At 43.2% G+C, this 26,796-nt stretch overlaps 1 protein-coding gene across 4 annotated transcripts in view; it reads left to right on the top strand.

Moving 5' to 3' along the window:
• Positions 1-26,796, top strand: part of fmnl1a (formin-like 1a) — a 258,801-nt gene that overhangs the window by 151,904 nt on the left and 80,101 nt on the right. For 3 of the 4 annotated variants that reach the window (XM_043675287.1, XM_043675288.1, XM_043675289.1), the window contains exons 6-10: positions 5,726-5,779; positions 6,271-6,414; positions 15,941-16,046; positions 23,787-23,863; positions 25,856-25,949. In XM_043675287.1, coding sequence (XP_043531222.1) covers positions 5,726-5,779; positions 6,271-6,414; positions 15,941-16,046; positions 23,787-23,863; positions 25,856-25,949 — 475 coding nt within the window. The remainder of the gene's footprint in view (positions 1-5,725; positions 5,780-6,270; positions 6,415-15,940; positions 16,047-23,786; positions 23,864-25,855; positions 25,950-26,796) is intronic. The other variant, XM_043675290.1, reaches the window with a different exon arrangement.

Genomic DNA, 26,796 nt, shown 5'->3' with positions numbered 1-26,796 from the left:
CAAATATTTGCTGAGCTCTTTAAAAAATGGTAAGTAGATACTAAGTTTGGCATTCACATCCTCATTCATATTTCTAGCAAATTTTCACCCTTTCAGGATATGGGTGTAGGTAGTCAATTGGTCCACCCTTGCTGAGATGTTTAAACCCCAGCCCTGCAATTGCAGTGTAGTTGGAGCCTTTTTATCAATACACATGCTTCCCAGCCTCTCTGAGGATGTGTGCTCTGCACTTGAATCCCAAATGCAGAACAGAAAGAGAAAATCACCCACTCCTGAAATTCTTTAATTTAACATGCTTTGAAATGCACAAGTAAGAATTTTAATAAGACCCAAAGAACTGCGGATGCTGGGAATCAGAAACAAAAACAGAAATTGCTGGAAAAACACAGCAAGTCTGGCAGCATCTGTGAAGAGAAAGCAGAGTTAACATTTTGGGTCCAGTGACCTGTCTTCTGAACACATTTTCTCCACAGATGCTGCCAAATCTGCTGTGATTTTATTTTTTCCAACAATTTCTGTTTTTGTTTAAGATTTTAATATTTAGGAGCTGTATTTGTAAGTTAGAAGTGTTCTTGCTGCAGTGACTGGTTAACGCATTTCTACCTACAAGTCTGTACTGACCATTATGTTGATCAGCATTATTCAAGTGTTGAGATGGCTTAGATGACATTTTCCATTTCAAAAATGTGATTGTATATTCAGAACTGAAGAAAACACTGCTTGGGATATGTGGCGTGATCAATCTGAAGTAATTTATATGCTCTTTCAAATTAAAAATAAAACCTTTCCACAGCTTTCACTTAAGAGAAAAAGAATCAGCCATCTGTTCTTGGAATACTTTGATTGACAGGATATCTGTGTGTGGCTTAGAGAAAAAAGCCACCTGAGCATTCAGTTTAAATGTAGACATCTCATAGCATTTGTTGTTGCACCTTAACCTTTTATGAATTCTTGACTAAGTTTAAAATGCTCCAGAGCCACTTATCTGAGCAAGAGTCTGTGCTCCCATTTTAACTGTCAGTTTTCAGACGTCATTGAATAATAATATACTTTTAATGAATAAATGTTTGTTTTTATAAACTATTGACCAATTGTGTGGGTTTAATATTTTTCTGAATAGCTTTTATGAAGGGGAGTGTTTTATCACGATGCAGTGTGTTTGAATGGCAGCTTGATTTGATTGTTCAAAGACAGCCTGAAGTCTGACCATGTGATTGGCAATGAAAATATATGAGGAACACAAAGCGGGCATGGGGACCTTGAGTGGAAAGGAGAATATGAATGGGCGTGGAGGAAATATGGTAACATGACAGGGGTATGAGTGATATGAGGAGTCATGGAAAGGGCATTGTAGTGTGACAGGGCATGAGTGATATAAGGGAGTATGTGGGATTTGATGGGGTACAGAGGGCATGCATTATGACTGCAGGGAATGAGAGATTGAGGCCTGACTTACATAAAAACAACAGAGCTGAAATCCCAATGAATAGAGGCAGTTGTTCTAGCCTACTGCCCCCTCATCTGCCGACCTGACTGCCTAGAATTAAAACGTGGTGAAATGGAAATGATGTGTCTGCCAAGTCACCAAGTTTGCTGAATTGACCATTTATCAACCTTCATAAAAGTCTCACCTTATCTCTCCCTTCCAACACGCTTTTCTTCCATTCTTGCTCAAGCGAGGATGTAGCTGCACTCGTAGCTCATTCTGTTCTTCATGAACAAGGCTAACAATGAGAAGGTGTCAATCTGTTTCCATCCTTGCCCAATCTCTGCATGCATGCACTTTCCTGGATAACAATCAGAAATGGTCCCTCCCCCTTCATGACACTATTCCCCTATGTCTTTCTCAGTCTATCTACAGTGTTTAATCACAACATCGTATTCCAATGTCTCACTACCAACAACATCCAACTGGATGCAATGTCAATCACTGGGTGCTGTTCTTACCTGTTGTTTGCTGTCCAAAAATACTTCATCAGTGTTTCAAACTTTGTTGTAGTCAGAGTATCATAGCTTCCCATCCATTTGGTTACTATTACCTCTGGTGTCCCTCAAGTATCCTCGCACATTTCTCATCTTTCTTTAAATTTTGAGAAGACTTAAACCACTTCCTTTGGTTCCCACCGCATGTTCTGCTTGCTAGCCACTGACTGTATTACTCTCACTGGCAACCTTCTGAGGCTGAACCAAGTTGTGTGTAACTATGGTGTCACGTTTGACCCTGAGATGATGTTCTGATCACGTAGCTGTGCCATCATTAAGACTGCCTGCTTCCAATGGTGTCACATTTCCCTATTCTGCCTCTGCCTCAGTTCAGCTATTGCTGAAAAAGCTCTCAGTCATACCTCTGTTCTCTCTGAATGTGACTGATATAGTGCATTCCTAGTTGATCTCCATGTTCTATCCTTTGTACACTTGAGGTCTTCCAAATCTCACCTGCTCATGTCCTAGTTCATGCCATGAACTATTCACCTCTCACCTCTCACCAGTGCGTTCAATGGCTTGGGTGTCTGTTGGATCAACAAAAGTTTGATTCTGAAATTTTCATCATTGTTTACAAATTTCATCCTCTCCTCGCTCGGCCATTTGTTCCATCCACATAACTCTCTAAAATATCTGTGCTCAATAATTCTGGCCACTTGAGCATTTGTCATTTTAATCACTGAATCATTGACAGCCATGTGTTCAGTTGTTTAGCTCCCAGCTCTGAAATTCCTTCTCAATGCCTCCAAACCTCATTTTACTCGTTAAAACTTACCCCTGTCATAGCTTTGGTAATTCGACCTAATATCTCCTTATGTCTGTCGGTGATTTGTATGTTTGATGTTTCTGTGAAGCACTTTGGGATATATTACTATGTCAAAGGTGCTATATAAATATAAAATGTTGTTACTAATACTCTCCTTAAAAGTTTCCTCTTTGACCAAGGTTTTGTTTACTTGCCTTCATGTTGCCTGACGGGGCTTATCATGTTGCTACGAAGTGGTCCAGGACAGTGTAACATTAACATTGGAGAAATGTGCACTGTCAGCAAAGTCTTGTGGACCCACTTGATGTACACCAACAGCATTACACCTGCAATCCGCTAACTCAGCGCAGGATAAGAGCCATTCTAACGGTTACCATTACCAGTCAGGTTCAGGCAGGTCCTCGGTTGCAAATGGGTACGATTCTGGAGTCCATTCACAAATTAATTTGTGCACAAGTCAGAACTCAATACAGGCCAATGCAGAGCAGTACAGGAAATGCAGAATTGTTGGGTCTTTAAAAATGAAAACCATGTATAGAGTGGCATTCATAAGTACAAGCATTCCTCAGTTGGGGAAATCAGAGACTCCCTATATACTGACCACTAATTAAACTATGAAAATGCTTGCCTCTCAGGAGATGTTCCTCACATGCGGTAGTAGAAAAAAGCTGCACAAAAATGGACCTTAGAATTTCCAAAAAGGAAGAAACAGTAAAACTAGAAAATGACGGATTCTATTGTAGCTTGATTTGATTTGATTTATTATTGCCACATATACCTAGATACAGTGAAAAGTTTGTTTTGTATAGAGTACAAGCAGATTATAGCATACAAAGTGCATTAGGGTGATAGAACAGAGCAAGGAATGCATGTTATGGCTGCAAAGAAGGCACACAAAGAGCAAGATCAACATTTAATTTAAAACTTGAGAGCTCTATTCAGAAGTCTAACAACAGCAGGGAAGAAGCTGTACTTGAATCTGTTGGTCAGTGTGTTTAAGTCTTTGTATTTTCTGCCCAATGGAGGAGTTTGGAAGAGATTATAACCGGGTTGAGAGGGTCTTTGGTTATGTTGGCTGCCTTCCTGAGGCAGTGGGCAGTATAGATTCAGTCAATGGATGGAAGGTTAGCTTGTATGATGGATTAGGCTGTGTTCCCGACTCTGTTTCTGACAGTCCTGAGCAGACCATTTCCCATACGAAGCTGTGGTGCATCTGGGTAAAGTGCTTTCTATGTTGCATCTATAAAAATTGGTAAGAATTCTTACGACATGCTGAATTTCATTTGCCTTAACTTATCTTGTACAACTCAAATGGGGAACCAAGTATTCATTTCTTTTTTCTGGTTTTCCTAAAAGAAAATCCTTTTATATGTAAAATAAAAACTCTAATTGGACAGGAATTACTGTCTGTGGTATGATTATATGAGTAACTAACACACTTAAATGAGGAAAGTCATATTTGCAGTTGAATTAGCATCTGTTTTTGAATGGCAAGGACAGAAATTTGGATTGCGATTGTTGACAATAATTCTGACACTTGCAAGTGTGAGTGACGTCTAAGAGTGTGCTACATGAGTGGAGGAGCCATTGCAATGTGCTATTAATATCAGAGAGCCACATCTATTTATTTCAGAGATTCAGAAAGTGCCATGCAACATGCCAAGCTTGCTGAACACTCAGTGATTGGAAGTTATTAAGCATTGTTATTTTTCAGTGCAAATGACTGCATCATGCACATTGAGCAAACATTAAGATTATATATTAAATATTTTATCTGCTAGCAAAAAATAATGAGACACTAAATAACCAGAATATCGTAAAGCCACATGAAGTTTTTTACTTCTAACATCCATCAACTACATTGTTACACTCGAACCAGCCAGCCTGACACCTTTGCTAGTTAGCTATAAGAAAACAAATTAAAAATAGTGTTGGAATATATTATGCACAGCAACACAAATTGGCAGCAAGCTGAAGGTCACTCATTCAATCTCTGGGCTCTGCTGCCCTTAATAAACCAATTGGACATCATTCTTATGGTCTATGGCTTTTTAATAGCCCTTATTAGGCGTTGCATTGGTATATGGTGCACTGTAACAATCTCCAACTGAGTCATGTGTGATTGGCCTGGGACAACTTTGGTGCATTCAAGCCCAAACTCACAATCTGTTTGTTGGTCATATTTTGCATAAACAATTTTTCTGAAATAAGTTATGTTTTAGCATAAGAAGAAAACAATACATCAGAGATAAAGGAAGGTGATTTCCTAAATTCAGTGATATGTGCTGCAGAGAGGTTTATTTTTATAATGGAGGACTATTTCATAGCATCTCTCGTCACAGAATTGTGCATTTTTGAAAGCCTGTTGTTATAGGATAGACATGGTACCTATGATTCTAAGTAAGACTATACATACAGAATCTAAATCAATGGTTAATAGTGACATGATGTGTGGTGAATTGACTCAGATTGAATAATGTTTTGCAATCCACGAACCTCGATTCCTTGGACGACTAGTTAGCCAGTGTTCCTTTTATTTAACGCCAGCTGATGTAAGTGTTCATAGGTGGATATCGGATGGAAGTTGGGATTGAGCACTATTTTATGGGCTGACTTCACCCACCAATTCGTCCCACCCCATTAAACAAGCCAGACCACACAGGAGCTGAAATAGCTAACACTGAGTTGGTTTGCAGGTGAGTTCCTGGCAGGTGGGGATGCAAATGGGAAAAAGAACATAGACAGCACAGGATGAGGCCCTTCAGCCTATCACGTCCTTGCTGACCATGATGCCATTTGAAACTAATCCTATCTGCTAGCAGGTGTGCTTGAGTTGATGGTGGTCTGTACAGTTAGTTCTTGCCTGCTGTCCATAATAAAAGCATTTCTTTAGCCTAGCTCAGTCTATCTACAAAAGCTCAGCTTGGTGAACCGTGTACTGACATTTCAACAACCTACTCCCGTCTTGTTTTTCAGATCATTTAAAGAAACTGCATGGAATTTTGTGAGGAGTTTGAGTTATGTTGAAAGGTACTTTTGACTAACGCTCAGCGGGTGGGCTCTCAAAATACTAACTCTTTCAACATTCTTTTCTCTATTGACGTCTCTGCATTAATACTGCTTTAAAAAAATTAAGTTCTGCTTTTAAAAACATATAGTTGATAAATGCAATGCATCTATAACCATTTCTAATTTAGCATAATTGCAAAATGAAGTAAAATTTGTGTTTTGGGAGGAAAATATCTGATGTCTTTTAAGCTGGTTACAACTGTGAGCAGAATGTTGCTGTATATGTAAATGAAGGGAGCTAAAGTTTTTGCTCACCATTGTAATCGAAATCAAATGCACCCATGAATTATTTGAGCTGAAAGAGTTACTATTTGTCCAGTTTATTCTTTAGAGCAGTCTTGGGCATCTCATTCTGGGAGAGCTGGAATGTTAGCCTCAGGACAACAGCGAAGGTTTTGTGTTTTCTGGCCTAACCAAAGGCTTGTCCTGTTTTGCTTTTCTTCATTTCTCAGGCACGACATGGAGAACACAGACAATGGAGGAATTGCTTCTGAAAAGAGCAAACCTTTAGACAGATCGGTAGAAGACCTCAGTAGAGGCAACTCTTCACCTACCCATGGATCTTCAAGAGCTAGTAGTCGTCATCTCACTGTCAGGTGAGATGGGGACAGAGACCTTGTACCAAAGTGGCTAAATCATCACCACTGTACCGTTGTTTGGTTTGACTTGAAACATTTAAAGCTAATTTGTAGTGTGACATGACGATTTAAAACAAAAGCAAGCTCAATTGCCGACTACTGGAGCTCCTTTGTTAACAGCAATGTTTTGTAAGTCAAGCTTATTCTATCCTATTCTGAAAGTTTTGGGGTGGTTTTATAAATTCGAGACCATGAAACTCTGAATCTGGCAGATGTGAAGTTACAATCTGGTCTCCTGTGCCTAGTCCATAACTTTGTAACAGACTGTGAAATGATGGCATGAGTTTGGGAGGACAAGGTGATTGCAATTTCCGCCTATACATTTTCGATAACAAACTTGTAGAGTGACTGCACACCCATCACAGTGCAAAGGTGAATAATTACTACTGTAGTACTGACCTTAAGAACACAGTGGTATCTGCAGAGCCAAAGCTGTCTTTCATCTTTGCTATAATGATAGGTTAAAGCTTTTTTTTTAGGATTGGGCCAGTGTGACATTTTTTTTCCACTTGGGGCCCACGCTCTTCAGCCTCCTGTGCAGTGTCTGAGTGAGGCCATTAGGTTAGTAGCAGCATGGAGCACTTCGATGCTATCGGTGCACAATGCGCAGAAAATTGTTTAAGGCGAGCTTAACTCATTCCTAACTGAGCTTCACTGAAATCAAAGTGAGAGCAGGAAAGAGTTTGTAGTCATGTTGATTTGGATCATATTATAATAGAATGGAATAGAAATAGAAATTTATTGCCACAAGTACTTTTGCATGAGTAATATAGTGAAACGTTTTATAAGTCCCCCCACCAGGGTGTCTACACCAATGACAGAAGTCATACATAATAATAACAAAAAAGTAAAATTAAGACAAAGGAATGATTGAGTACTCTGAAGATGCAGCCAGGATGAGACTAGCGTTCCAGAACAAGACCGCCACGCTTGGATGAGACTGCCTGCCAGGCTACTAGAACAACTGGAAACCAAGACAGAGAAGACCGCCACAATGAGAGACCACCACACTGAGAGATCACCACACTGAAAGACCACCACACTGAGAGACCGCCACACTGAGAGACCGCCACACTGAGAGACCACCACTCTGAGAGACCGCCACACTGAGAGACCACCACACTGAGAGATCACCACACTGAAAGACCACCACACTGAGAGACCACCACACTGAGAGACCGCCACACTGAGAGACCACCACTCTGAGAGACCGCCACACTGAGAGACCACCACACTGAGAGACCAGCACACTGAGAGACCACCACACTGAGAGACCGCCACGCTGAGAGACCACCACTCTGAGAGACCGCCACACTGAGAGACCACCACACTGAGAGACCACCACACTGAGAGAGCATCACACTGAGAGACCGTCACACTGAGAGACCATCACACCGAGAGACCACCACACTGAGAGACCGTCACACTGAGAGACCATCACACTGAGAGACCGCCACACTGAGAGACCGCCACACTGAGAGACCACCACACTGAGAGACCGTCACACGGACAGACCACCACACTGAGAGACCACCACACTGAGACAGCACCACACTGAGAGACCGCCACACTGAGAGACCGTCACACTGAGAGACCACCATATTGAGACAGCACCACACTGAGAGACCACCACACTGAGAGACCACCACACTGAGAGACCGTCACACTGAGAGACCGCCACATTGAGAGACCGTCACACTGAGAGACCACCACACTGAGAGACCACCACACTGAGAGACCATCACACTGAGAGACCGCCACACTGAGACAGCATCACACTGAGAGACCGTCACACTGAGAGACCGCCACACTGAGACAGCACCACACTGAGAGACCGTCACACTGAGAGACCGCCACACTGAGAGACCGTCACACTGAGACAGCACCACACTGAGAGACCACCACACTGAGAGACCGTCACATTGAGAGACCACCACACTGAGACAGCACCACACTGAGAGACCACCACACTGAGAGACCACCATACTGAGAGACCACCACACTGAGAGACCACCACACTGAGAGACCACCACGCTGAGAGACCGCCACACTGAGAGACCGCCACACTGAGACAGCATCACACAGAGAGACCACCACACTGAGAGACCGCCACACTGAGAGACCGCCACACTGAGAGACCACCGCACTGAGAGACCGCCACACTGAGACAGCACCACACTGAGAGACCACCACACTGAGAGACCACCACACTGAGAGACCGCCACACTGAGAGACCACCACACTGAGAGACCGCCACTCTGAGAGACCGCCACACTGAGAGACCATCACACTGAGAGACTGTCACACAGAGACCGCCACTCTGAGAGACCACCACACTGAGAGACTGTCACACTGAGATCCCACCACACTGAGAGACTGCCACACTGAGAGACCACCACACTGAGAGACCACCACACTGAGATAGCACCACTCTGAGAGATCACCACACCGAGAGACCACCACACTGAGAGACCACCACACTGAGAAACCACCGCACTGAGAGACCACCACACTGAGACAGCACCACACTGAGAGATCACCACACCGAGAGACCACCACACCGAAGACCACCCCATTGAGAGACCACCACACTGAGAGACCACCACACTGAGAGACCGCCACGCAGGAACGAGACTGCCAAAGCGAGAGAGCAGCACACCGCGACAAGACTGCCACACTGAGAGAACACCACACCAGGACAAGTCTGCCACACTGAGAGAACACCACACCAGGACAAGTCTGCCACACTGAGAGAACACCACCCTGTGCTGTGCCACGTCTTCTTCTTCAGGTTCCCAGGCCTAGTCTCAGACCCGAAGCCTAAGCCTAGCCTGTGAGTCTGGACACGGGGCATCAGCCCAGGGTCTGCTCTTTGTTCTCTGAAGACCCCAGGCTGGGGTGGCTGCATCCAGCTCATCCCGGTGTTACTGTTACTGCCAGTGGAGGCCTCCTTCCTGTCCTGCCAGTCTCCACACCCAATTTAAAATTCAATTTGGGTCTAGGAAGTTACAGGATTCTGTGGCAATTCACTGAACCATCCGGTTTTCCACACCAGTCTGACATGTCAGATATCGCTCGGAAGTCTCTGAAGGGATTGGCCACTTTGAGGACAGGGCTGTAATTTGCCCTTCAATGAATATTCTTCTTCCAAACTTACCAAGGCCAAGATCTGAAGATTAAAATTGTTTGAAGAATAAAGAGAAGATTTAATGAAGACAGTTTGCACTTTGTGCAAAAATGGGCATCAGTTAATCACAAGACCATATTGTACCTCTGTTCATTTTTATTTTTATTGGTATTAACTTCAAAGGGCCGAAACATGGGCCTGATTTTCTAACATCTGATTTGCATAGCCACAAAGTCAAACCTACCCTCTCTATTTTCATATTAGAAGACCATCATCACCTGGATCCAGAATTTTGATACAAATGTCCTGATGTCACAACATAACCTCAGCCATTTGTTCCATTTCCCCAGGAGGTTTGCTGAAGCAATGACAAGAGATGGGGACAATTTGCTGAGACAAACAAGACAGTTATACCCTTCAGTTCTGGAAGAGAAAGGAAACCTTAGTTATGGAATCGATGCTAACATTGTCACAACTTAACACATCACATCTGCTGATAACAATAGGTGCGTTACAAGTCCCAGAGGCTGGGAGTGTTCCTCCAAAGAGGATATGGCTGAAGAGGCCATATCAATACTGAAAGGGCAACCATACCTGTAAGAATAATAGGGTGGTTATGGCAGGGGATTTTAACTTTCCAAACATAGACTGGGACTGCCATAGTGTTAAGTGTTTAGATGGACAGGAATTTGTTAAGTCTGTACAAGAAAATTTTCTTATTCAATATGTGGATGTCCCTAACAGAGAAGGTGCAAAACTCATGGGAAATAAGGCAGGGCAGGTGACTGAGGTGTCAGTCGGGGAGCACTTTGGGGCCAGCGACCATAATTCTATTAGTTTTAAAATAGTGATGGAAAAGGATAGACCAGATCTAAAAGTTGAAGTTCTAAATTGGAGGAAGGTTTATTTTGACGGTATTAGGCAAGAACTTTCAAAAGCTGATTGGAGGCAGATGTTCGCAGGTAAAGGGATGGTTGGAAAATGGGAAGCCTTCAGCAATGAGATAAAGAGAATCCAGAGAAAGTATATTCCTGTCAGGGTGAAAGGAAAAGCTGGTAGGTGTAGGGAATACTGGATGACCAGAGAAATTGACAGTTTGGTTAAGAAAAAGAAGGAAACATATGTCAGGTACAGACAGCAGAGATCAAGTGATTCCTTAGAAGGGTATAAATGCAATAGAAGTATATGTAAGAGGGAAAACAGGAGGTCGAAAAGGGGACATGAGATAGTTAAGGAGAATCCAAAGGGAATTTACAAATACATTAAGGACAAAAGGGTAACTAGGGAGAGAATACGGCCTCTCTAAGATCAGCTGCTGGAGATGGGGGAGATACTAAACAAGTATTTTGCATCAGTGTTTCCTGTGAAAAAGGACATGAAAGATATAGAATGTAGGGAAATAAATGGTGACATCTTGAAAAATGTCCATAATGCAGAGGAGGAAGTGCTGGATGTCTTGAAACACATAAAACTGGATAAATCTCTAGGACCTGATCAGAAGTACCCTAGAACTCTATGGGAAGCTAGAGAAGTGATTACTGGGCCCCTTGCTGAGATATTTGTATCATAGATAGTTGCAGGTGAGGTGCCAGAAGACTGGAGGTTGGCTAACGTGGTGTCACTGTTTAAGAAGGGTGGTAAGGACAAGCCAGGGAACTATAGACCAGTGAGCCCGACGTCGGTGGTAGGCAAGTTGTTGGAGGGAATCCTGAGGGACAGGATGTGCATGTATTTGAAAAGGCAAGGACTGATTAGGGATAGTCAACATGGCTTTGTGCGTGGAAAATCATGTCTCACAAACTTGATTGAGTTTTTTGAAGAAGTAACAAAGAGGATTGATGAGGGCAGAGCGGTAGATGTGATCTATATGGACTTCAGTAAGGCGTTTGACAAGGTTCCCCATGGGAGACTGATTAGCAACGTTCAATCTCATGGAATACAGAGAGAACAGGCCATTTGGATACAGAACTGGCTCAAAGATAGAAGACAGAGTGTGGTGGAGGGTTGTTTTTCCGACTGGAGGCCTGTGACCAGTAGAGTGCCACAAAGATTGGCGCTGGGTCCTCTACTTTTTGTCATTTATGTAAATGATTTGGATATGAACATAGGAGATATAGTTAGTAAGTTTGCAGATGACACCAAAATTGGAGGTGTAAGTGGACAGTGAAGAAGGTTACCTCAGATTACAACAGGATCTGGACCAGATGAGCCAATGGGCTGAGAAGTGGCAGATGGAGTTTAATTCAGATAAATGTGAGATGCTGCATTTTGGGAAAGTAAATCTTAGCAGGACTTATATCCTTAATGGTAAGGTCCTAGGGAGTGTTGCTGAACAAAGAGACCTTGGAGTGCAGGTTCATAGCTCCTAGAAAGTATAGTCGCAGGTAGATAGGATAGTGAAGAAGGCAATTGGTATGCTTTCCTTTATTGGTCAGAGTATTGAGTACTGGAGTTGGGAGGTCATGTTGTGGCTGTACAGGACATTGGTTAGACCACTGTTGGAATATTACGTGCAATTCTGGTCTCCTTCCTATCGGAAAGATGTTGTGACACTTGAGAGGGTTCAGAAAATATATACAAGGATGTTGCCAGGGTTGGAGGATTTAAGCTATAGCGAGAGGCTGAACAGGCTGGGGCAGTTTTCCCTGGAGCGTCAGAGGCTGAGGGGTAACCTTATACAGGTTTATAAAACCATGAGGGGCATGGATAGGATAAATAGACAAAGTCTGTTCCTTGGTGTGGGGGAGTCCAGAACTAGAGGGCATAGGTTTAGGGTGAGAGGGCAAAGATACAAGAGAGACCTAAGGGTGGTACGTGTATGGAATGAGCTGTCAGAGGAAGTGGTGGAGGCTGGTACAATTGCAACATTTAAGAGGCATCTGGATGGTTATATGAATAGGAAAGGTTTGGAGGGATATGGGCTGGGTGCTGGCAGGTGGGACTAGATTGGCTTGCAATATCTGGTCAGCATGGATGGATTGGACTGAAGGGTCTGTTTCCGTGCTATACATCTCTATGATTCTATATCCCCTTGAATTACAGACCCAGATATGTTGTTTTCCTTAGCCCTCCCTTCAGTGCTTTCCAATCATCAATTTATCACTCTGAACCTCTCTGTTTTCAATCATTACTCACTTGATGCAGTGACAGTACAATCCTCCCTGCTTGGCTGCACAATGAGAGGTCCAACATTAAATAATGCAGCTAGGCGTATTGTGTGATTGCAAGTATCTGATGATAATAAATAGGCACTTTTGCCTTGAAATTATCTTCAGCCTGAGTTGTGAATAAAAAGAGCTGAATAGCAATTTTTTTGTCAAGTTTGACTTTTGCCACCATGGCCTACTTTGATATTGAGGCGACTAACATGATAGTTAGCTGAATGTAAAAAAAAGTCCGTCTTCATATCACTGCAGTTATTTTAATCAAACTGTGCAAGAAGATGGGACTTGACCTGGGTGGCACAGTGACTCTGAGGTTAGCACTGTGGTCTCACAACATGAGCCACCTGGGTTCGATTCCAGCCTCGGGTGACTGTCTGTGTGGAGTTTGCACATTCTCCCTGTGTCTGCGTGGGTTTCCTCTGGGTGCTCCGGTTTCCTCCCTCAACCCAAAGATGTGTAGGTTAGGATGGATTAGCCATGGGAAACACAGAGATAGGGTAAGGGGTGGTGGGTCTGGGTGATGCTCTTCGGAGGGTTTGTCCAGACTCAATTGGCTGAATGGCCTTCGTCCATACTGTAGGGGTTCTATGATCCTGGATCAGAGGTAGGGACTGTACCTCAATAGCCCACTAGAGATGCCGAGGTATGAGGCCTATTGCTTGCCAGAGCCACCTATTTTCAGCCATAAGTGTAACTAAGTTGGGAGACATGAAACTACTGTTCCTGCTATTACTGCCATCTTAGACCACTGCTCCCATTGCACTCACAATCCAAATCCACTATCCACAAAACAAGCATGTCATGGGGCAGCCAGTCACCCTTTGACTGGCTGCAGGTACCTGGATCACACTGACATGAGTGTGGTGTCTGGAATGCCAAAAGCACAGCTTGCACTAAGTAATGCGTTAATCCTCATCGCCCCCACATTCTCTGATAGAAGGCTGAGTTCTCATTCTTGATGCTGGAATTTCCAGAAGTCCCTTTAGAGGCTGGAGACTGGATGAACATTAAATAGGAAGCCCAGCAGATATATTCGAAACAGCCGAGGGGAAAAATAACCTTGGGACACAAGTTCAGGGAAGACAAATCATTCCACAGAACAAGTCAGTCCTATACACAGGCTTATTAATCAGTGTGCTCAGGTCTTGTTCAACGAGAGTGATTCATGAGCTTTGGCAGTTGTATAACTGAATGAATGTGTTAATATTAACCTCTCTCTTTATTGTTTTCATGCTTCTTGGGGATGCGTCTTCTCTCGGTGGGTACATGAAGAAAAAATGAAAAGCTAACCAGAGAGCAGCATTGTTTCACATTCCAAAACCCATGGAGGTTCCCTCTAAGCGATGACATTGTCCTGATAGGCTCCCTGTCTGATACATTGCTCACCCATTCAGCTCTCCTATTCAGTCCATGTGTAATGCATTGTTCAGTCCACACAGATCTGCTGCATGACAGACTGTTCAATCCAGTGACTCCCCACCTGTGTACTGATGCTTGTACTGTTTTACAAATCTAGATAGAGAGATAGGATGGCTAAATGGTGCACTTTTGCAAGTGTGAGTCAATATGCGTGTCTGTGTGTCCTTACTCTACAGCTGAATAAGAGATCCTTCAAAAACCACAAAACTCGCCAATTGCCTTTGTCTCAGAAATGAATATCTCAGTGCACCAGCTGCCTGTCCTTAGATGCCTTCAGGCGTGACTCAAAGAGACCAACCCCTTCTTGGCCACTAGTCAATCACCTGCTTTGCAGATGGTCCATGTGCACCATAGACTCAGGCTGGTTTGAGCCCAGCTATGAACAATGTTGTTTCATGGCTCTGTGATTTTATTTTAATTCTTTATCTGTACTTGTCGCTCACCCTTAGGAGTTTACCAGAGACATATAGAATTCTCCAGTATGGGTGAGTAATGAATTTACCGTTGCAGACATCAGCAGAAACTGTTGCTGCGCCCATCTCATCATTGGCCAAAGTGAAATATGTCAGAAGTAAGACTTAAAATATCATGGTAACCTTTTGACCTGTTGCCATGATGCAGAGTCATACACATTTCCCCAGTGTTATTGCACACTTTTTAATTTTTCTTTTGCTGAGCTTCTATTTACAAGTGAATGGCTATGATGTGGAGGTGCCGGTGTTGGACTGGGGTGGACGAAGTCAGAAATCACGTGATACCAGGTTATAGTCCAACAGGTTTATTTGAAATCACAAGCTTTCAAAGCGCTGCCCCTTCATCAGGTGAACAAGGGGCTATGCTCTGAAAGTTCTGATTTCAAATAAACCTGTTGGACTGTAACCTGGTGTCGTATACTTTCTGACCAAGTGATTGGTAACAACTGGAAAACAAAGGAATCTGCTCCATGTTTAACCTGAGTTCATTGTTCACACGCAGACCAGACATCAGCTTGGAATTATTCTCTTTCAGAGGTCTCTTTCTTGCCTGACTTCAAAAATGGAAACAACAGGCAGTACTTAATGGGACCTGTTAGGTTGGGAAATGTGGTGGGCTGGGGAATTGGTTAAGTTGGAGTCAAAATTTGGATCTCCTGACAGTGGATTAAAGGGTAGAGATTAAGTTAGAGACAGCACTCCTGTCACCATTCACTTCCCTGAGACCAGCCTGTGTTATACCTAAGTCATAAGGCCGCACGCAGTAGGAGTATTTGGCTATTCAGCCCTTCGAGGCTATCCACCATTCAAATAAAATCATGGCTGCTCTTCTTGTGGTCTCAACTCTACTTTCCTGTTGCTCCCTCAATAAGCCTTATCTTCCTTTGTCAATTGAAGATCTCTCAAACTCAACCTTGAATATATTCAATGGCTAACCACTGGTCTGTGGAAGAGGCACTTACAGAATAAAGTCATCCTCCCCTCCAGCTGAGGTTGAGGTGGTTTCCTGGCTTTGAACTTGGAACCGGTCTGTTAACATGGGCAGAGAGATGTGTGTCTCTCTTTGAATTCTACCCAATATCCTCTACCTGTACTCTATCAATCCACACAGATAGTTTCCAGCTCCCTGTTCAGTCTGTATTACCATCCCAGGTTATTTAATAGAACACTGAGACTCCAGCCATCAGTCCGAAACAGATTCCACAGTTTATGTCTCCCTGTTACCAATCATTCATTAAAAACACAAATCCGGTCTCCCGTAACTCATTGATTGTAAAGGCTGCTCATTTTGTCTGTCTCAGGCACACCATGCACAGTAGAAAAGCACTGAGGAACTCCCGGATTGTAAGCCAGAAGGACGATGTTCATGTCTGTATCATGTGCCTACGTGCCATCATGAATTACCAGGTAAGAGGAAACCACTTGGTCTCTGATGGCTGGGTGTTGGCTTTCGATTGGATTGAGTTCCTGTATGTGTTTCCTATTCTTGACTCCATTTCAGGAAATTCCATCGTGTGCTTGGGACTTGCCTGTGTTATTAATCGCCTGAGCACCACTCTTTACAGTGAAGAATTTATCTTTGTTCTCTAATGAAAATATATGTTTATAACTCTTCCTCTTTGAATTGGTGAGTGTGTGTGCCGTAATCTCTATCGCTTCAGAATTGCCTCCAGTTCAAACCCTGATCTTAGGTGAAGCTGATCAAATTGGATTCATGCTTAGATGACAGATTTCGACCTTGAGCTGAGAAATCCCTGAATGTTAGATCACTTTTGAAGCTGATGCATAAAATTTAGGATGAAGTTCTGTTTATCAAGCGTTTTGTCACATCTTCTCCATGCAGTCCATGAATCAGTTATGTTCCAGTACGTACGCATTTGTTAATTTGGAGAATGTAGCACCTAACCCTATCCCAATCCCTATCCTAATCCCCATCACTAAACCCATTGCTAATCCCATCCCTAGCCCTATCCATACCAAAGCATACAAATTACTACAACTTGAATGACTCAATGATCTTTTCTCGGAGATGGTTAGTTGGCAAATGTTGACCGGGATATGCAAACAACTGATGCCATGGGACCTATCACTCACAACTGACCCACCAGAGACAGCCTCAGTGTAACATCCAGTGGGAACTTTTCTTATTTGTTCACAGAATATAGGCGTCGCTGGCTAAGCACATCCCTAATTGCCTAGAGGGCAGTTACGAGTCAGCCTTATTATTGTGCGGCTGGAGTCACATGTAGGTCAGACCAGGGAAGGACGATAGATTTTCTTCCCCAAAAGACATAAGTGATGTAGATGGGTTGAAATGCAGCACCTCCAACAGTACAGGGTTCCTGTAATACTGCACAGGGGCTTCAGTTTGGATCACATGCTCAACTTGAATGGCACCATCAGTATCGGTATCTGAGCTTATCTTTCAGCTCGGTCACAGATTCGGTTTAGTTTTGATTGGTCACAGGTGAAGAAGAGGGAATGACTGAAAGGAGGCTCTTCTCTGACATGCAGGCAAAGGTCCCAGAAGAGAACATAAAAACTGGGAGCGAAAATGGGCATTTTGACATAATCATGGCTGATCTCATCTCGGCCTTAACTTTATTTCCCTGCCCGCTCTTTATAACCCTTCAATCCATTCCTGATTAAAAATCTGTCTTATTTCCTCCTTAAATTTACTTAATATCCCAGCATCCATCACACTCTGGGTTAGTGAATTCCACAGATTCACGACTCATTGACACCCATTGGGCAGCATGGTGGCTCAGTGGTTAGCACTGCTGCCTCATGGACCCAGGTTCAATTCCAGCCTCGGGTGACTGTCTGTGTGGAGTTTGCACATTCTCCCCATGTCTGTGTGGGTTTCCTCCCACAAACCAAAGAGGATAGTGTTCAGGGATGTGCAGGTTAGGTGCATTAGTCAGAGGTGAAATGTAGAATAATAGATTCAGGGAATGTGACCGGGTGAGATACTCTTTGGAGAGTCAATGTGGACTTGTTGGGCCAACGGGTCTGTTTCCACACTGTAGGGATTCTATGATCTATGAAGTAATTTCTCCTCATCTCAGTTTTAGATCTGTCACCCCTAATCTTAAAACTATAACCTATCATTCTAGATTGCCCCACAAGCAGAGACATCCTCGCTACATCCATTTTGTCAATCCCTTTTAATACCTGAAATAGATTTCCTCTCATGCTTCTCAACTCCAGAGAGTATCGGCCTAAACTATTTAATCTCTCTTCATAAGACAAACCCCTCATCTCTGGAATCATTAAGGGTGGCACGGTGTCTCAGTGGTTAGTACTGCTGCCTCACAGCACCAGAGTCCCAGGTTCAATTCCAGCCTCGGGCAACTGTCTGTGTGGAGTTTGCACATTCTCCCCGTGTCTGTGTGGGTTTCCTCCGGGTGCTCCGGTTTCCTCCCACAGTCCAAAGATGTGCAGGTCAGGTGAATTGGCCATGCTAAATTGCCCACAGTGTTAGGTGCATTAGTCAGGGGGAAATGGGTCCAGGTGAGTTACTCTTCAGAGGGTCAGTGAAGAGTGGTTGGGCTGAAGGGGCTGTTTCCACACTGTGGGGAATCTAATCTAGCAGATATCTAGTGGATCTCCTCCGAACTGCCTGCAATACAACTACACTCCTCCTCCAGTAAGGGGAGCACAATTGTATACAGTACTCCAGGTGTGGTCTCACCATTGCCTTGTATGGCAACACTTCCCTTCTTTTATACTCTATTCTTTAAGGCTAAGAGACTATTTAATAGAGGATTTTAAAATGATGAAGGATTTTGAGAGTGAAGGGAGAGTGTTTCCTCCAGTGGGGAATTTATGATTAGGTTTGTCAATTGAAAAAGCGTCATTGGAAGATTAAGAAATGGTTGGAAATAATTTTATTTTGTACAGTCTGGAATACTTTAGCACGGAGACTAGTTAAAACTGAGACCATTGGATCTTGTTTAGTTAGTAAAGGGAAATGACCGCAGCAGAGGAAGACTTTTGGCTTCGACAAAAGATTCATATAATGGATGAGTCTTGGGTTAAACTAGTAAAGAGCTCTCCCAGACACGATGAGTCAACCAACCTCTGTGCACAGAGCAGACCCCCTCAAAATATACTAAAAAGGTAGCCTAGACCCTAACTTTTACTTATTTTAAAGGCAATCGTCAGGTGCAGTGTGACTGGTCAAACTACTCGACGTTAAGCAAAACACAATTTATTTAAACGCTATAGTTAAAATACAACAAAAGAAAGAAGGAATTGGACTAACTTGACTCTATTGGAAAATTTAACAGGGTAACAGTTACAGGGCTATTACTCACCGATTTTTCGAATCTAGTCAAACACTTTGGCAAAAAGCTAATTCAGACACAGATTGTCTCCAATGCAATTCTAGTAGCAGGCAGAGCACGGTCAGCTTGTGGCTATAACCCAGAGAGGGGAAAACGTAGCTCTCACTTACCCTAACAGCCTGTGTTTGTGCAAAACCTTAGTTACAACTTACAGCAAGCAATTTCCAGCAAGTAAGGGCCCAAGGTTAAAGATTTCCAGATTTGTAAATTGCAGATTGTAAAAGAAAAACGTAATTCTACTTCATAGATCATAGAATCCCTATAGTATGGAAACAGGCCCTTCGGCCCAACAAGGGCCTGTTTCCACACCGACCCTCCAAAATGTATGCCACCCAGACCCATTCCCTGGATCTATTACTCTATATTTTACCCCTGACTAATGCACCTAACATGCACATCCCTGTTCAAGGATGGGGGTGTCGCTGGCAAGATCAGCATTTATTGCCCAGCCCTAATTGCCCTCGAGAAGGTGCCAGTGATCCACTGTAATCCCCATGTGGTCTACACAACACTCACAGCACAGTTAGTCAGCAGTTCCAGGGTCTTGACCTGGTGACAGTGAACAAGTAGTGATAGCTCCTCGTCAAGATGAAATGTGGTTTGGAAGGAGATTTGTACTAATTTGAATTGAATTAGCTTTATTGGCACGTCCTCAAATGAGTGCAGTGAAAGGTTTACAGTCGTCGCATTATAGCACCATATCAGGCCCAAAGGTACCAAGGGATAGATACTTAAGATCAAATTCTTAGGAGACAGAAAAACAAATTAGTAAAGTAAAGAAATAAATAAAGTGCTGGTATTCTCAATCTTTGTTTTCTAGATGGTAGAGGTTACAGGTTTGGAAGGTGTTATTGAACAAGGCTTAGTGAATTGCTCCAGTGCACCTTATAGACTGTACCCACTGCTACAACTGTGCCCTGGTAGTGGAGGCAGTGAGTGTTGAAGGCGGTGGAGGGAGGGCTGAATGAGTAGGCTGCACTCTTCTGGATGGTTTAAGCTCCTTGATTATTATTGAAACTGCACTTATTGTACTATCTTTGCTGTTCCATGTCACATTATGTGTCCAATTTCCAGCTCTTTGAACAGAGATTACTTCTGGTATTATTTTCCCGCTTCTGATTGGAGATTGGTTCTCAAAGCTGCTGATTGGCTGAATGAGCCCTGCTGGCTTCACTTGAACACTTAACCAATCAGTAGCTTGGGAACCAGAATCGCCTTTGCAGTTAGTAAAATGCTCTTTTAATTATTTATTTGCACCTCACTGAATTGCCATTTTTTGTGAAGCCCCTTACCCTGCCTCCCACTGTACGTAACAGGATGCTGAATTCCACTCTTTGATATTTCTTCCCTAAAGCCCCACATACTCCTTTTAATCTTCAAAAATCTTGAATAACCTACCTTTCTTCATCAGCTCTTTTGTTACGAGGAATCTCTCCCTTTCTCCACAGCTCAGCATCTGTTCCATTTTGCTATTTTAAACCTATGCTTCTCCCTGTCCTGGGACTTGCATGTATTACTGAATAAATTCATGTTGTTGGATGGCACCATTGATGAGATTAATTCAGTGCTGACAATGATTCAGAACCTGGACTGAAAGAGGCAGCAATCAAACGTAGAACTGGAGCACTCCAACCTTCAAACAAAAGTGCTACCTGCTGTGAGATGAAGCTGGTGAAATATGTTATTGGACTAAATCCTTTCCATTTCAGTTAAAGCTTAAGAAATGAAAGGGAATTATTGAATGTCAGACAGCGACGTGTGAGGATGTTAAGTCATAAATCTTGACGATGTTTAATTGGGAGCGTATTCTATTTAATGCAGCGTTATCAAAGCTGGCAAATGTTTGCCCTCTTGAGACGTCAGACTGGGTTTAGCAATTTCCAAATGGAGTAATTGTGCTGGAGCTGGAGATATGCTTCTGTGAGTTGGAATGAAACAATTAACACTGGCCCTTACTGACTTTGGCTGAGTGAAGATTTAAAGTGATGGGGAAATTTCATCCTGAACATGTGATTATCCTTGATAACCTGTCTCTCACTGTTTGCCTCTTCATTTTCGTTCCAGAGATAGCTGTGTCCTTTAGTTGGGTTACATACTGCAGGCCAGAAGAGTTCAATAGCTCCTTCCTGTTCCCAAACTAATTATAATTCACTTCATTTTTGAATTCTGATGATATTTTTAGCCTGAATTTATTTGCACATGTGATCATGCAGAACACTGCGTAATTTGAACTGCATCCAGCCTTTCACCGTCTTCGTTTTGCTTTGTGAGTGTGCGACAGCACAAATACACATGTCACAGATGTGTAAGGTCCAGTTTTGAACCTACATCTTCACCCACACTCCGTACATACCTGCTTGTGTTCACACCCATTCCAGTATGTGTGCACAAACAATCACACTCATAATTCCATACAACTGCACGCTCAGACACACACGTGCACATACATAACTGTTGAACAGAGACACCTAGGGATTCAGGTCCATAATTCTTTAAAATTTGCATCACAGGTAGACCAGGTAGTTAAGAAGGCATTTCACTCTTGCCTTCATTGCTCAGACCCTTTGAGTATGGGAGTTGGGGCGTCATGTTAAGGTTGTACAGGGTGTTGGTGAGGCCTCTTCTTGAGTAATGTGTGCAGGCCTGTTATAGGAAGGATATTATTAAACTGGAGAGGGTTCAGAAAAGATTTACCAGGATGTTGCTGAGAATGGAGGGTTTGAAGTGTAAAAATAAACTGGAAAGGCTGGGACTTTTTTCACTGGAGCGTAGGAGGTTGAACCTTTATTGAGGTTTATAAAACCATGAGGGGCATCGATAAGATGAATGACGCAAGTCTTTTCTTTCGGATTGGGGCATTCAAAACTAGGGGGCATATTTTTAAGGTGAGAGGAGTAAGATTCAGAAAGGACAGGAGGGGCAACCTTTTTATACAGAGAGTGAATGAACTGCCAGAGGAAGTGGTGGATGCAGGTACAGTTACAGTGTGTAAAAGATATTTGGATAAGTTCATGAATAGGAACGGATTAGTCAGATATGGGCCAAGCATAAGCAGATGGGACTAGTTTGGTTTGGGAACGTGGCCAACGTGGACTAGTTGGACCGAACAGCCTGTACCCATGCTGCAGACTGTTGTATGCTTCTTGTATGTGCAGTCTCTTATGCACATCCATTCATATACAACCACACACTCAACCACCACACTCTCACTCACACTCATACTCTGCTCTGGCACTTACTGACATTTGTACACACAGAGCCACACTGCATGGAAACAGACCCTTTGGTCCAACCAGACCATCCCAAACTAAACTAATCCTGCCTGCCTGCTCCTGGTCCATATCCCTTCAAACATTTCCTGTTTGTGTATGTATCCAAGTGTCTTTGAAATCTTGTAATTGTGCCCACATCTTCGTTTCTTCAGGAAGCTCATTCCACATGTGAACCACCCTCTGTGTAAAACGTTTTTGCCTCGTCTTCTTTAAATCTCTCTCCTCTCACCTTAAAAATGTGCCCCTCAGTCTTGAAATCCCCCTTCCTAGCGGAAAGTCAGTTACCATTAACCCTATCTATACCCCTCATGATTTTATAAACCTCTATAAGGCCACCTCTCAACCAACTATGCAACAGTGAAACAATTTACAGCCTATCCAGCCTTCACCTCCACATTCACCAACATTGTGTATCCACATGTGCACCTACACAAATAAATGCGAACACTCAATTGCACTTTATTTACCTACCCTTGCTCATATATATGTTCTTATTACACATTTGTCTGCCAAACACCATTTTGATGCTAGTGTGGTTTCTGAGAGACCAAGACCCTGCCAGCATTGACTCAGGAAAACCAATTCACTTTCCCTGTACAGTTTTCTCTCCAAATTCACAGCAGTAACCTTCCCATTCTTGACTGGACATCTGATGCTGTCTCCCAGAGAAACTACAGTTGGAGGACTGAAATTAGAGGGATGTTATTATCTGGGCTAAACTCTTGCAAAAGAACAGAACTTTCCAAGCAAGCTGAAAACTGTAGCATGAGGTTGAGTTACTCCTTTGTCTATGCATTCCCCTTTTGTAATGGCCATTACACAAGTTTCTAAGCAGGATTAGTTTGTAGTTATCAGACAGAACAGGGGATAATTAGATCAGAGTTTGAAGTTGTAATTTAGCCTCAATTTTAAAGTCATAAGGCTGATCTTTGAAGGCGTACCGAGAAGGCTTCTCTGTTGGTGGGTCTGTCTCTTCAATTGGGCCATTTTCAGTTAAACCAATTACCTGTGATAATTAGCAGATCCTGGAATTCTTCAAGTGGAGCAGACCTCATGCCTGCACCATTCAGGCTTTTTCCAGAGTGGCTGTGGCCAAGTAAGTCCCTGTCACTCAAAACAAACTGTCCTGAAGTATTTACTCTTGATGAGAGAAAGGAAATAGCAGCAGGAGTAGGCCATCTGTCCCATTCAGCCTCCTCCATGACCCCACGAAGAGCTGGGAACTCAGGGTTACACAGCTGAATGAGGCTGTGATTCAATTCCATCCCTTTGTATTTGCGTTTGAACGTCTTGCCTCCCACAAAATAAAAGGACCGTGATATAACAAGCCTCTTTAGGATTTTCCTTTCCTTAGGGCCTTTACCTCAAATCCCACCCTTCTTTCCCTTTCCTCATGCAAGCTGACATGTAGAAATTTTGAAATATATTTTTGTTTTTATTTCAGCTGCAACTGTTTTAATATTACTGTAGTTAATAAACACCATGATTCAGCATTTGATGTTCTTTGCTGTTTTTTTTCTCTCTAGTCTGGATTCACCTTGGTGATGGAACATGAGCAGTGTGTGAATGAGATCACCCTCAGCCTGAACAATAAAAGTGCAAGGTAAGGCATTCAAGATAATAAGAATCAAGCAAGATCATAATCACAGCGATTCTAGCAGTGCAAGTTTATCTGGATTTAGCTACTGATTCACACCAATGTATCTCCAGGTGTCGCTGGATAGGGAATTTGTTGAATTTTTGTCCTTACTGGGGGCCCTTGTGATGTAGTGATAGTGTTCCTATTTCTAAGGCAGGAGGCCAGGATTCAAGTCCTACCTGCTACAGAGGTTGGTTACGGGAGAAAAAGTTCTCCTAATTGCAGTGGTATTGAGATTAATTGCGTTGTGATAATGCAACAGTTATTGCAATTCTGATGGAGCCCAGAATTGAACCTAAAACCAATGTCCTTGTTAATAACTAGCAACGCTCTGTGCAAAGAGTAATTAAAGTGTCCTGCCCCTTATTAACACTTTGTGTCCAATAACAATTGAGGGTTTCCACCCATGGGCACAACTACATTGTTTCACCTGGCAAAGCAAACCAGTGGTAAACCTAGATCCTGACATCAGAAAAGATTGATGCCATTTAAGGGACTCATCACAAAGGTTGATTAAAACATTCAGCTTCAACTCAAGCAACGTGGTACTATTGAGGGCAAATTGCTCCTTTTGATTGACAGCCTATCCACTAGCTTAAACAGTACTAATAATGCAGTGGTTGCATCCCCAGGTTGTACATTAGCAAAGTGCCAGGACATCTTTTGCAACTCCTAAATCTCCTGTTTTTAGCCACGTACACCTGTCCCTTTATTTGAGGTTTGTAACTCTCAGAGCCACGTGTTTCCACTGTTATGTGACTCTGTCAGGGCTTGCTTTCTATGCATGTTATGTTGTCCAACCATGCTAAATTGTCCATAGTGTTCAGGGATGTGCAGACTGGGTGGCTTAGCCATGGGAAATGTGGGTTAATGGGTAGGGGAAGGTGCCGGGTCTGGATGGAATGCTGTTCAGAAGGTCAGTGTGGGCTCTTTGGGCTAAATGGCCTCTGTGCATTCTATGACTCTATGCTGCTCCTCTGCCTCATCATTAGGCAAATGGAGTCCAAGAGCAATGCAGCTTGATGGGTGAGTTGCAGCCATTTTGAATGACAGGTAGCAAGCTCCTCCCAGTCATTAATGTCAATGCTGTCTAGCTTCAAGGCTACTCCAACATTCAAAGTGACAAGACCAGCAGGTGCATAGGAATACTATCCCCTCCAAGTTCCTCTCCCAAATGGCAAACTGACCTGTCTTATACATCTATCATTGTTCTGTCATTGTCGCTGGGTCAAAATCCTCTAATTCCCCAGCAACAACATTCCCACCAAGCTGGGCCCATGCACAGGACCCTGGGAGGTACCACAGTCAGACCTTGGTTCATTTAAGTACAGTGCAGCAATTGTTCAAAAAAAGTGGACCATATATTGAAAATGTTGTCAATGCATAATAATTAATTTCAAATACAATGTTACTAACCAGCAGCATGGGGTTGCCTTTATCACATGTTATCTCACTACCAGTTTCTTTGTGAGAATAGATGTGGGTGATAAATGCCAACCTTGCCAAGAATGCCCATGTCCCCAGAAAAAACGAACTTATGAAAACCCTGTTATCTGAGGGGTGGCAGAGTAGCTCAGTGGTTAGCACTGCTGCCTCACAGCGCCAAGGACCCGGGTTCGATTCCAGCCTCCGGTGACTGCCTGTGTGGAGTTTGCACATTCTCCCTGTGTCTGTGTGGGTTTCCTCCGGGTGCTCCGGTTTCCTCTCACAGTCCAAAGATGAATTGGTCATGCTAAATTGCCCGTAGAGTTAGGTGCATTAGTTAGGGGGAATGGGTCTGGGTGGGTTACTCTTCGGAGGGTTGGTGTAGACTAGTTGGGCCAAAGGGCCCATTTCCACACTGTAGGGAATCTAACCTAACCTTCTTGGTAAAATGTCTATCTGGGGCCTGTTGAGCCTGCAGGCTATTTGATGGGATTGAGTGTGAGCTGAACGCCACATGTTTTCTTCGTGCAGGACAAAGGCGCTGGTGTTGGAACTGTTAGCCGCAGTGTGCCTGGTGCGAGGAGGGCATGACATCATCCTTTCAGCGTTTGAGAACTTCAAAGAGGTAGCAAACGTCACCATGTATTCCCTGTTACGTGTGCTGAGATGTCTGTGTGATTCCGATTCATGGTCTGTGCACTAACGTGATTATCTGACAGGGTCAAACCTAATTCTAGGACCTGTAATTCTCAACTTTCTCGTTGCAAATCCTATTAGTATACTGAGTCAGTGGGGAAGATCCTAAAGCTCCTACAATTGATTGTGAAAAGTTATTTACGTAAGTTTAGTATTGAATTATGTACCACCCCTTCCTATAATCCAATGGGATTTTTTAAGGGTTGGACCGAAGGGTCTGTTTCCATGCTGTACATCTCTATGAGTCTATGTCCACCTGAGCAGACTGATGGTTTAACATCCCATTGAAAAGACAGGACCTCCAATGCTGCTGATTCCTTCCATACTGCACTATCAATGCTGATCGTGTTAAGGAAGTCGGTGTTGGATTTCAACTTTTGAATGCTTGAAGGGTGAACTGCAGGGAGAGAGGAGTAGAGAGAGAGAGGGGAACTAGTGTGTTGGGTTCCATGGAACTAACTGGCTTGAAAGAGTGGTGCAGACTTAACTCGTGATGAACTTTCCTTTTCTGTGATTGATGCCCTGGGCTTCTTGATTAATAGCTGGAGTCTGATTTTTGTCACTTTTGTATTGTGTTGGCAAATTGCACACTGCAAGTTGCTATAAAAAGCAATGGGAGGAATGAAAATTTAAACTGTTTTATTAATATTTCTTAAGAGATAAATATTGGCCAGACACTGAGGAGAAAACGTCAGCCCCTTCTCTAGTTCCGTGGGACCTTTTGTGTCCACTTGAACAGGTTGACCATCTTGTCCAAAGGAGGCTGATTTGACTGC

The sequence above is a fragment of the Chiloscyllium plagiosum genome, chromosome 33, assembly GCF_004010195.1.
Source record: "Chiloscyllium plagiosum isolate BGI_BamShark_2017 chromosome 33, ASM401019v2, whole genome shotgun sequence".
Taxonomy (NCBI): Eukaryota; Metazoa; Chordata; class Chondrichthyes; order Orectolobiformes; family Hemiscylliidae; genus Chiloscyllium; species Chiloscyllium plagiosum.
The sequence above is the reverse complement of the archived record's forward strand: the minus strand, read 5'-3'. Positions and strand labels throughout refer to the sequence as shown.